This window comes from Zeus faber, assembly GCF_960531495.2.
Source record: "Zeus faber genome assembly, chromosome: 4".
In the NCBI taxonomy this organism is placed as follows: Eukaryota; Metazoa; Chordata; class Actinopteri; order Zeiformes; family Zeidae; genus Zeus; species Zeus faber.
This window is the reverse complement of record NC_137191.1, coordinates 8,078,114-8,090,064: the sequence shown is the minus strand read 5'-3', so window position 1 is coordinate 8,090,064 and position 11,951 is coordinate 8,078,114. Positions and strand designations below refer to the sequence as shown.

At 45.1% G+C, this 11,951-nt stretch overlaps 2 protein-coding genes across 3 annotated transcripts; one reads left to right on the top strand and one right to left on the bottom strand.

Annotated features, from left to right (window-relative positions):
• Nucleotides 1-375: 375 nt before the first annotated feature.
• LOC307229329 (uncharacterized protein) lies at nucleotides 376-2,489 on the top strand. Its single transcript, XM_079999306.1, has 3 exons — nucleotides 376-628; nucleotides 1,574-1,690; nucleotides 1,827-2,489. The coding sequence occupies exons 1-3, from the start codon at nucleotides 542-544 to the stop codon at nucleotides 2,007-2,009; spliced, it is 387 nt and encodes a 128-aa protein (XP_079855432.1). The 5' UTR covers nucleotides 376-541; the 3' UTR covers nucleotides 2,010-2,489.
• Nucleotides 2,490-2,852: 363 nt separating this feature from the next.
• LOC307228745 (polycomb complex protein BMI-1-A-like) lies at nucleotides 2,853-10,074 on the bottom strand. Of its 2 annotated transcripts, none has more exons than XM_079998525.1 (9): nucleotides 9,985-10,074; nucleotides 7,801-7,928; nucleotides 7,387-7,483; nucleotides 7,188-7,243; nucleotides 6,917-7,046; nucleotides 6,234-6,273; nucleotides 6,004-6,102; nucleotides 5,360-5,440; nucleotides 2,853-4,110 (listed from the first exon to the last, which is right to left on the bottom strand). In XM_079998525.1, exons 2-9 carry the CDS (start codon nucleotides 7,916-7,918, stop codon nucleotides 3,730-3,732), a joined length of 1,002 nt encoding a protein of 333 aa, XP_079854651.1. In that variant the 5' UTR covers nucleotides 7,919-7,928; nucleotides 9,985-10,074; the 3' UTR covers nucleotides 2,853-3,729. The 2 variants fall into 2 exon arrangements, with proteins under 2 accessions (XP_079854651.1, XP_079854652.1); XM_079998526.1 differs by lacking the exon at nucleotides 9,985-10,074 and adding an exon at nucleotides 8,688-8,753.
• Between the last annotated feature and the right edge of the window lie 1,877 nt (nucleotides 10,075-11,951).

Sequence of the window (11,951 nt, the reverse complement as noted above, 5' to 3'; positions counted from 1 at the left end):
AGTATATTTATGTTATAAACCAGAGCGGTGTATTAGATGTGTACGTGCAAGGTGTAGTCCAGATTTATAATCTGTTAATTTGCAATATTTTATTGTATACAAAATAAAGTTTTAACACGTGTAGTTTTCAACGAGATGCTAAATAGAACTATAAAAATAAGCTTAGTGCCGCGCATCATATGGTTACGTATACTAACTGACACACTTCTTAGTTACATTTTTATCTATACTCGATTCACAAAAAGAGCGCTGGGAGGGTCGTTCCCGAGCTGACCCGCGGGGGGCGGCAGTGCGCCTGGAAGCGCCGCGTTCGCCGCAAGCTCCTCGAACGTAGAAGAAGAAGAAGGGGGCGGAGGAGGTGGAGGAGAAGAAGAAGAAGAACCAAAAGGCAGCAGCTGTGTTCAGGCCGTGACGCTGCGTCAAGCTACGCGCCGCTTGTTTGTTTGTTTGTTTGTTTTTTCCTCCTCGTATTCATTTGATTTAGTTCCTGTGAATCCGCTGCGTCGTCTGCGGTGTGAGCCTCCTCCCCCGCGGGTCGGACATGAACGCGGTCCGTTCCGGGTCGCGCCGCAGATGGAGCGGCTTGACCCCGCGGCTCCTCCGGGTGAGACCCGCGGCCGCTGCGCAGGTGGGTTCGGCGCCGCGTGTCTCCTGTTGTTCCTTGGTGGTCCCGGTTTCACTGGCTCGGGGTTCCCATTCGTCCGGGGAAACCTGGCGTCGTTGGTCGTGGATGGAAGTATTCAGCGTTGGTATTTAAGTAAAAGTACAAATACCCTGAAACAGAAATAACCGGTAACGGGGACTTATTCTTGCCAATGCCATAAGTACTTGCTCCCAAATTCACTTCGAGTGTTGAAAGTAAAATGACCTGTCATGGCCGGTGTCCTGGTGTAACAGCCTGTAATACAAGTGGTACCTCCACTTACGACTGTAATTCGTTCTATAAGAACGGTCGTATGTTAAAACAGTCGTATGTCGAAGCATGAATTATGAAATCATGAAGGGTGAAAATAAACAAAATACACAGCACGAACACAGTAAATATGAAAAAAATCTCGATAAGCCACGAAATACGTGCACACACACAATGTAGGTCGCCCGCTGACTGACCGCTGACTGACTGCTGACTGGCCGCCGACGCGCCAACTGCAAATTTCCACGGTCCTATCTCGGAGCAGTCGGTCGCAAGTCGATACAAATTTTCGCGACTATCGCTGCTGGTATCTGGGATTAGTCGTAAGTAGATGCAGTCGTAAGTCGAGGTACTACTTGTTTTTTTGTTGCTGCTGGGGATCCTGATTACAATTAAAATAAAGTATGGGTGGTGTCAGTGATTTACAAGGATATGGAAATAAATCGTCATTCATGAGAAATCCTAAATCAGCAGTCTGACACATCCAGATTTTTTTATTTTTGCTTTTGATATAAAAAGTGTACTGAAACACGTGCACATTTATTCCTTTCCACCACTGTGGTAAAGTAATGGAATATGTCCAACTAACCACTAAAAAATGTGAAAAGACGGATGTCCTTAATGAAATAATTGCTCCCCTCCCTGACTCTTTTTCCTCAGGTCAATCACTCCACTCTTCCCCCCAAACCCGTCGTCCCTTCCAAAACGCCTTTTAAAGTCGATCTCATCGGTGGGAAGCGCTACTCGTGGTGTACTTGCGGACACAGTAAGAAACAAGTATGAGGGCGACAGAAGTTGCTGGGACTTAAATTGTTTACGCACATACCCGCCTTACTTACCCACTTTAAATCCCCCCCTTTTTATTAATTTTTTACTTTTTTTTTTTCCTCCCACACTTGCCTTTATCTTGCAGCCCTTCTGTGACGGCTCCCACAAAACCAAGGCCCCGGGCATGTTCCCGCACCGCTTTGTCCTCGAGAAAGACGCCACAGTTTGGCTATGCGGCTGCAAGTACACGGGCAACGCGCCGTTCTGCGATGGCACGCACAAGAATGACTTCATCGTGGCCGCCCCGCTCTATGTGCCTTCTGATTGAAGGACGGAACCGACGGGCGGAGGAGGGCTGGTCTCAATGAAGTTACAACTAATCTCCGCAACCGAGACCCGATCTCACGGAAACACCTTGGCACCTGGAGGAGTTTGGAAATTCCCCTAAACCCATTGCAGGTAGCGCCGTTCATTCTTGAGCCATTTTATTTTTTAAGTATAAATCATATCAGTGTGAGACGCACAAGAAAATGTCACTGTATACTCTTGAACAGTTATGTCCACTGAAGATTAATTATTAATCTCAACCTTTTTCACTTTACAATGCTATGATGATTATGCACTTTACCTGTAATGCACCTACCAGGGAACAACTGTCTGTAACGCAGTACATGTACGGATGCTGTGTCCCCCGGACTCTGAAGTCCTCCGTGTCTGTGTGTTGTGTATTTGTTGTTGTGCCCTGGCTCCTTGTTACCGGGACAAATTCCTTGTACTCTGTGCTTGGCAATAAAATGTCTTGATCTGATGCTATTGCATTTGTAATCTGTTGGACTGTGCCGAGAAGCAGAGTGACAAGAAAGGGTGTATTATATCCGGGTATACCGGTACCACTAAAACAGTGTTTGTCCACCTCGCAACTTCCAGGACCTAAAGGATCTGCTGCTAACGTCTTGGTGCCGCAGGACACCTTCGGAGGTCTTATGGAGTCCATGCGTCCACGGGTCAGAGCTGTTTTTGCGGCTTGAGGGGGGAGCTACACAGTATTAGGTTATTAGTGGTGGTCATGTTTTGGTGTGTGTTTGTGTTTAAATCTATTTTATTTTTTTAAGACAGCTCGATATTCAGCCCTGGGTTTAGAGCACAAAAAAGCAGCACATAGGTCAAAACAGTAAGTAAACATTTTATTGACCTAAAACATGCACATATGGCTGATAGAAACAATATTGTATGCCCAAAAGAAAAGAGGAATGTCGGAATTTATTGAAATACCACAAATAGTCAAATATTTAAATCCCTTTTGAGTTCCTCTCCTTTCTGAACATGGTAGTGCTTTAGGTTTTCTCAACAAAACCACCTTTCCAATTGATGACTATTCAACAGTTGTGATGGATTGTGGTCTGAATCTGAGAGTGCATTTCTTGATGCAATGTATCCAGACAATGTTTAATGCAGTGTAACATCTTTATGCAACATTTGAGTGTGATGAGTTGTTAGGCCAACAGCAACAAGTGAGCGGTTGCTTCCGCCAGATATCCATCTATACAGTAGTAATAACTTTTTTTTTTTTTTCCTATTTCTTTTTTTTTTTTTTTTTTTTTTTTTTTAAACCAGACTTTTGCTTTGATTCGCACTGCAATGCCAACCAGCATTTTGTCTGTAACATTGGAACTGAACCGAACTTTGGGAAACAAACCTACTGCATTATACAATACAAAACAATTACAGTATCTTGTATAAAAGATAGTTTATACATATGTATACACACACACACATGCTCACATTCGATACATACTGTACAGTTAGTATGTGTGCATTGTTCTAGTCTAAGACACATAACCACACGCACACATACAAGTGTCTATTTGGCTGCATGTCTCAGTCCCTTCAGCTGGAAACAGTCATTTTTCCTTTTCGAGGCTTCAGCTCGTCTGTGTTTTTTGTTTTTTTTTGTTGTTTGTTTGTTTGTTCTGTAGATAGAGAACTCCGGAGAAGGAAGCAGTTCCACCATCCTCCGCGCCGCGGTGTCTATATATATTTTTTCCTCTTTAGGTCGGAGGAGGCAAGCCGCTCTTGTCGCCCCCCCTCCCCTCCTCTTTACTCGCCCCGGCGCCCGTGCCGTTCACAGTCACTTTGCGGGCGCCGGCGCCCGTCTTGGGGGCGACAGAATGCCGCTGGCTGTTGCAGGACGTCGTGGTGCCGTTGGAGCTCTGGACGGCGGCGGGGAGGTTGTGGGAGGTGGGGCTGGGCAGCGACGACGCCCTGGGAGGCGGCGCCGCGGCGGGACTGTGCACCTTGTCGCTCTGGGAGTCGCTCTCCGAGGTGGGGCTGGTGTTGACGCCGTCGGAGTGGCCCTGCGCCGCCGACTGAGATGCCCTCCTGCGCTTCCGGGTGGGTTTCACCAAATACTGCAGCGGGATGGGACCGGTCTGCGAGGAGGCACACATCACGAGGGATGACTTCAGGAGGTTGAACTTTAATAGGGCGAGCTTATAAAACAAGTTCAATGAAGTGTAATAAACTGAGTTTCAGCAGCGCACACACGTCACGGTACATCCGACCACTTTCCTGATGACAGCTCACGTGCACTTTTTTTTTTGTCTCTATTTTTTCGGATTTGGAAAAATTTGAACAATATGGTGAGAATTTATTTTAAACAATCTCTATGCCCCCACTGACAACTACGGTACAGCATATTTTTGGCAATGTTGCTTAATTTTGCCAAATGTTGTACAAAGCAATGGAGCGTCTCCCTTTTCAAATGGAATTAACAAATACAAAATACGGCAAAATTAAGAACCTTAAGGAAAATTGAGTAACAGGCTAAAACTGCATTTAAATTCACGTAGGGATAGCATGATACCAGGTTAAAATTTGTAGTAGAGTAAAATATCCCCAATACAAAAATGTGCTACCAACAGCCATACAAAACATATCAGAGCTTAAAGAAAAGCAACTTGGACTTTCTGTTTTCGACACACGATACATGTTAAATATTCCAAACGAATCATCTTTAATGTTCGGTAAAAGTCAACGATTGGATCAGTCGTCTGTATCAGACGATACTTGAATTCTGAAACATTCACTTCTATAGTGTGATTAAACTTTTGAATAAGCACCTCATCCGTTTGAGTGATGTAAGCAGTAAAATATTCCCTAGAACCATCCATTAAGGCCTCCGCCCCGCCGCACCTTTTATGCTCGTCTTTTGCATTTCATGCATGTCAGACCTTGCAATGTTATTTATTAGGAGTTCAAATCGGAAAATGGTAAAAAATGGGCATAAGACACGAGGAGACTGAGCCCTGATTGGTCTTCAAACTGTGCAACCTATTCAACCTATTACAACAAATGCTGTGAACCTTTGTCCATGACTGAAGAGTCACAACCAAAAATGAGGAAAACACAATAAAATACTTTACAATTTTTTTGTCTATGGAGGCATTTCCTGAACGATTTCGCATCAAGATTTTACGTGCGATTGCTAATAAATACAAGGGCCGTTCAGTCCAAAGAAGGTGGTGGCTTTATAAATCATGATCATCCTTTTGTTTGGTTTAAGCCAAACACAATGGCCGACCATCCAACCCCTCCTTTCAAGTTAATATTATTGACAGAACAGTTGAAACCAGACAGTAAGATCATGAAAGAGAAAACGCGTAAAAAGCCGTCACTCACTCGTCTCCACTCATAGAAGTAAGCGATATCCATTAGTGTGTAATAGTCCTTCAGGGGCTCGTCCCCATGCAACACCTCCACCTGATAGAGAGAGGAAAATCATGACAACGCCCACACGGTCCACGTCCCCGCCGGTGGAGCCGTGAACGTCACACACGCACACAGCGTCACCTCCAAGTGAAGCGTCTCTTTCTTTCGCGCCCGAAATGCCGTGGATGTGTTGGGCGTGTGTGTGTGTTGATGTTATTTCAAGACATTATTATATATAACTCTTATATTATAACTTCTTATAACTCTTCTCCAAACGTGAGTGCTACCAGCACCGGATCGGTAATCCACGGTCCAACTAATTTATTCATATTTGATTATCGGCAACTTAAACAAGTTATACACGATAACATTGTATTTCACATTTGTATTTAAGTCACTTGCGCTGCAGCTCGTCACTGGGAAAACGTTCCACGTCAAAGCGTGATTCATGCAAGGAAATATAATAACATTGAATATTCAAGCGATTACCAGGCGCACGCTTGGTCCTAACACCACTGGACGACGCGGCCCCTCGGGTAAAACACGTTGGGCCTAAGAGCCACCGACGCGAGGGAGCAGCCGGGGGGTGCGAGTCTGTGTCTGCGGCAAATTACCCGATAGCTGCTGGGAATGTCCATCTTGCTCCGGAGGAACTTGGCTAAGTGCATGACGGACATGGCGGCCGGACACTGCAGGAAGCGCTTCCCGTTCGACTGGAGGCGGCGGCAGGGGGTAGGGGGGGTGGGGGGGGGGGGGTGGAGAAACGGGCGGCGTTAGAGACAAACCTCCTTCCGACTTCGCCAATTCTCTTTTCCCGGCTTCAAATCTGGGAACGAGGCCTCACCTTGTCTCCGTCCGCGTCCGAGTGTTGTCTTTCATTGTTTCTGCGAGTGGATGTAAAAAACAGAGGCACAGGGATCAACAACGCCATCGGCTTCACGGACAACATGACATGGACAATGTGCGAGACCGCAGAACCACAATTCCTGTCGTGCAAGAGACATGCGCTGTGACTATCACTATTTATATGGAAGACTCACATATTGATCCGAACAGATCCAACATCTGATCAGTCGTTATTAAGGATGTGCGAATCAGAGAAGATCCTCCCAAAAGATGAATAATAACAATAAATAAAATAAAATAAAAACAATGCTAAGAAAGTGTCCGATCTGCCGATTACGTCGAATCTTTAAAAAAAGTTTTACATACAGTTTGACATCTTTTAAATACACATCACCATCCGTGTGCACCCCGTTTGGGCATCCCGGCGCTCTGTAAAGCACTTTGGCGCAAAACTGCTTTGGCTGTTTTAAAGTTCTCTATAAATGAAGGTTGAAAATAAATAAAACACTGAATACACACGAGGATCTCAAACGTGTCAGACACCGAAAGAAGAGCGTCTTGATTTACGGGCTTCTTCTGCATTCGTCGACCCGCCGATGCGAAACAAACAGTCTCACTTTGCGCCGCGCTGTACAGTAACGCTGACGGACGCCGACGGTTGAATTCCGGGGGGCCCCCCACCTGTTCTTCTCGTAGAACTGTATGGACAGGCTGATGATCTCGTCCTCCGCGATGTTGAACGTCTCCACCACCTCCCCGGGCTCCAGCACCCGGTTCTCTGAGTAGAAGTCCCGCCTCCGCTTCATCTCATCTGGGCGCGCAGGCACACGGGGAGAGAGACGAGCGTTACGGCGGCGTTTCCGGGGCCAGACTTTGACATTGCGCGTGCACATCAAAAGGTGTTTTTAGAGAGTTTGGGGCTTTCTCCTGCACCGGGATCAACGGGCCTGACCTTTAAATAACCCAGGAACCAGCTTGTACACGATGTCTTGTAGTGTTTTGTCCGCTCTGGAAAAAGATCTTTTTTTTTTTAGCAAGCGATTCGACGTATTCTTTATAAAGTTTATTATTTAAAAAAATAAATAATAAATAAACACATAAACAAATAGATAGATAGATAGATAAATAAATAAATAAATAGGCCGGCTTACCTAATGTTGAGCTGCGGGCATGTCTTGTGTCCCTGGACGTCGCATCGAGGGCAGAACTTATTTGTCTCCAGAAAGGCAACGATACATGTTTTACAAACTAAAGAAAGGACAAAGAGAGACCAAATAAATGGATATTATGTGATGTTTCAAAATCGATAGTAAAAAAAAAAAAAAAAAAAAGAATAAACACCAATTTTCTGACCCATGAGAGTTTACATAGCCCTTTAACCTCCAAGCAAAATAGGCGGCTTAGCAGGATGCCTGAGTAGAATGACAAGCGCCTCAATTAAGACCAAACCACTGAGTTATTGACCAATAGTGAGGTATATGCTGAGTTAATATATATATTTTACTTGGTTTTTTTTTTCTTTCTTTAACTGGTATTGATGTGAAACATATACAACAAACACTTACATGAGTGGAGACACTCGACAATCGTCGTGGCGTCAATGAAATAACCGGTGCAGAGCGGGCATGTGAGGTGTGGATTGAGGTCTGTGATTTTAATACGGTTGGGTTGCATTTTATCCATCTGTAGAGATCTGCAGAGGGGAGGGGGGGGGAATGACACTTTAAATAAGATGTAATGCACTAGTGTGTCTGCAGGTTGCAGAGACGAACATTTCATGTTCTAGGACCATTCGGACAAAACTTCACACATTTTTTGACAAATCACCTCTCTCGTATTCAATAAGGAATGGTAGGTAAGGCAGGTAAGGTAAGTATAACTACATATTTAATACAGGGCAGAGGCGAGTATCAGGTAGAAATGTGTTATTGGAACAGTTTCCTTGAGGCCAGACAGCAGGATAGGTGATCGGGCACCACAATAAATCAAATTGACTTCATCAAAACTACTCCCCCCCCCACCCCCGCAGAGAACTTCACGTCAACACAAGGATCGTCTTCTCTCCACGTGTAAGTATGAAGGCAGTATTCGGTTGGGATGCAGGATCAGAGATGTTGACTCTGATGCAGAAAAACCCTTAGACAAAAGGTAAATGCACCTGAATCCGACACATCACCTGTATGGATTCAAATCCAAACGCAACACTATTTAAAATCACTCATATTTGCAAAACTGAATGCAAGGCCTCACATAACAGTGTCACCGGTACAACAGTGACACACACACACACACCATTTTGGGATATTCTCTCATATCGTTTTGTGTGACTTCTGAAGAGCCACATTATTGTTATTTTATTGTCACTTTCTCGCGTGAATCCAACACGGAACAAGAAACACTTCACGAAAATTATGAAATCACTCATTATTATTCTGAACCAAGCGTTCATTACCATAAAACAACAGTCATGGCTGTCTGTAACGGTGGCACTTTAACAGAAAGTGAATCACGGGCAAATTGTGATCGGATGAGACGCCAATGGGTGGGACAACCTGGGGGGGGGGGCGGCTGCTTTTTATTTTGCCCAATTTATTGCTAATCGCCGGTGTTGGAAGGGCCGGTCTGCGTGGACGCGCCTGCCCGGGCCGCCGGTTGAGCAGCCCGGCTGTAGTAGACGAGGCTCCGGTGGGTGTCTGGGGCTGGAGGTGAAAGGTTCGACTCTCTTTCGGATTCGGTTCTTGACGAGTCAATCAGTTAAAAAAAACGATGATTCGTTCGATTAGTCCTTTAATCGATTGAGTTGGTTTCCGGCGAACGGCGGAGCGAGAGTCGGCGGAGTCGTTCGGCGCCCGAGTTGCGAATGGATGCCTCGCGTTGTTTTGCCTTGTATTTTATTATTATTTTTCCTTGGATGGAATTCAAAGCGCGAATCGGCCACATTCAGCACGCACCGTTTTGCCCGCGTGCACTTGTGAATGGACGTTTTCGGACCCGCTGAATCAGAAACCAACCGATCGCTGCTCCCTTCGTCGGCGAACCGAGGCACCCGGACACCGAGCTCAACTCCGGCGTCCGGTCCGCGGTTCGAGCGGCTCTTATTTATTATTGTTGTTGTTGTTGTTGTTGTTGTTGTTGTTGTCGAGTCGACCGACTCCCGATTCACGCGAGCCGAGTCGTTCGCGAGCCTCGCGTCGCCACCCGAGGCTCGTCCTTGGGACAACGGCACCGGAGATCCACAACAAACGGCTGCGGGTCGAGCCCCGCGGACCGCGGGGAGACGCGCGGTTCCTCCTCCTCCTCCTCCTCCTCCTCCTTTCTTTCCTTCCCCTCCCTCCCTCCCTCCCTCCCCTGCACGACGGCACCTCCGCACGCCAGAGGAGCACCGGGGAGGGTTAGCATGCAACCCGGGTTGCTGCCACACGGCTCCACGATCCATCCCCCTCCACCACCTCCACCTCCACCTCCCCCCACCCTCCCCGTTTGGCCTCATCTGGTCCGGACCAACAAAGAGCCTTCACATTTCAGGGGGCGATCGGAACGCGCCGGCGGCACATAAACGCTGGTTCCAGGGACCGAAGGGGAGCCGACGGATCCCCCCCGGTGCACAAAGCAGCCATCTTACATCCACTGACAAGAGACTGTGTAAATGTGACACCGTGCGCTTCCCCCCACCGCCGCCGCCCGCCCCCCCCCACCCCCGTTATCCTCCGGCCCGGTTCGGTAAATAATCGGCGGCGCGTCGCTCCTACCTGGCGGGACATCAAGCTCCAGACTCCGCCGATCAGGGTGAATATCTGGGACTTGCTCTCAATCTTGGTTTGCAGCAGCGCCAGAAAATGGCTTTTTTTTTTTTTTTTTTTTTTTTTTTTTTTTTTTCTAGCTCCACCAGAGGACCGCCCACTTCGCGTCACGTGATTTTATTTTGTCGCCTTTTTTTTTTTTTTTGTAGCCCCGAAGGGGCCACGCGGGGTGTTCCGCCGGGGGCCAGGGGCCACATTCACTCAAGCGTGGTCAAAAAATGAATACAGCAAACACATATTGTACGTATTGTGAATAACATACGTGCATATAAATACAGTTGATCACGATCAGATATTATCAGTTAAACAAAATCATCAATTCAAGTGATTTATTTTCTTAAAGTGAGAACCCGTAATATTTTTTTTTTGTTAAAATAAAATACAATATTTGATCTTTGATTCGATTTTTTTTTTGATTCGATTTTTTTTTAGCTGGCACCATTTAAGAAACAGCCGCTCAGTGTATTTGTGTTACAGCATGTGCCACTGTGCCCATGGTTGGTGGCGGGGTCCGCCACCTTTGCGAGAATGCCAGATGTTTGCACTCTGTTTGCACTCTTTGCGAGAGTGCAAACATCGGGCACAAGCAGGAAGTGGAAGCCAAGGCCCGGGTGGATTTGGAGACCCAGCGCAGCTGGTTGTGGTGAGTAAACTGTTGATATGGATGGTCATTCACAAAAAAAACACAACAGCACCCTGGGAGGAAAGAAATACACCCACTACCTTAAGGGACCAAGAAAACTCAAGAAATCGACCAGAAGAAGGTAATTTGACCGTTTTACAGTACACCTGGATGTTGAACTAAACTAAAAGCTTTGCCGTTCCGAATGGGTTGAACCCTGAAAAATATTCTTAGAAATGTTCCTTATTTTCTTCTGAAACACCCTCTTAAGAAAAACAAACTAAAAACAAATGGGTTTCTGGCAAACAAAGTTCTTCAATTTCTACTTAATTTTGCTCCCAACTTTAACATAACTTCTCACCTGTCTTAAAGTAATAGGATTTGAGAAGGCAGGTTCGGTTTTAATTCATATCACTGACAATATCTATATTTTGATTGTCTCTAATCCAAACAGATTAATATGGCACTGCAGTCAGCTCACCGTGACCAGTGAAGGCCGAGCACAATCCATTCCCACAAATAAGTCACTTATTTTATTCTGTCTCTCCTATTAGTTATTAGATTCAAGATTTTTTTTATTCAAGATTTTTATTAGTCACATGCATACAGGTATGCAGTGAAATGCTGCAACACCCTGTGCATGTCTGATGCTCTGTATAAGTTCAGTGAATGATTAAAGTGCAACTGCCCAAAACATGTTGTAAACAAAAGAAAAGTAATGATCAAAAGTCCTCTTGTCTTTACTACTAAAGATCGACTTTAAATCACAATTTTTTGACACCCAACAAAAGAAAAAGCTATTCATGAGCCTGCCTGGGTCAAGGGTAAATCCTTCTGGGTCATCTACTGTAACACAGGGTGTCTGCAGGTATCAGGGAGTTAAATCCAATACCTTTTATAACAAAATTTGAAGATATTCACGACTGATTTTTAAACAAATTTTCTATCTTATCTAATGAAATATTGCGGGTAGGTATAAAGGTAAATTGTATATATTTGGTAGACGGCAGATGTAATTACTAGGTAGGTTATGACATGGATGATTCTGTCTGTTATTAAAACAATTGAGGTGAAATAGCAACGTGAGTGATTAGGAACTGTGATAAATCTAACCATTGTATTTTCCCCCAACAGGACTTTGGACAGGCAAGTAAATAATCAGCTTATGTTGAAATTAAGACCTTGTAAAAATCAAATGTAAGACTATTTAATAGATCTTTGAATATATTTTATTATTTTAAATTGTATTATTTTGTTATGTCTTTGTCTTGTTGTTTTTCCTTATTTTGAATGT

Coding starts and splice junctions, on each gene's coding strand:
- LOC307228745 (XM_079998525.1), bottom strand. CDS start 7,918: ATGGATAAAATGCAACCCAACCGTATTAAAATCACAGACCTCAATCCA. Junction 7,484..7,800: donor TGTCGAGTGTCTCCACTCAT/GTAAGTGTTTGT, acceptor TCCTTTCTTTAG/TTTGTAAAACATGTATCGTT. Junction 7,047..7,187: donor GGTTCCTGGGTTATTTAAAG/GTCAGGCCCGTT, acceptor CTGCGCGCCCAG/ATGAGATGAAGCGGAGGCGG.
- LOC307229329 (XM_079999306.1), top strand. CDS start 542: ATGAACGCGGTCCGTTCCGGGTCGCGCCGCAGATGGAGCGGCTTGACC. Junction 629..1,573: donor GACCCGCGGCCGCTGCGCAG/GTGGGTTCGGCG, acceptor CTTTTTCCTCAG/GTCAATCACTCCACTCTTCC. Junction 1,691..1,826: donor GCGGACACAGTAAGAAACAA/GTATGAGGGCGA, acceptor TTTATCTTGCAG/CCCTTCTGTGACGGCTCCCA.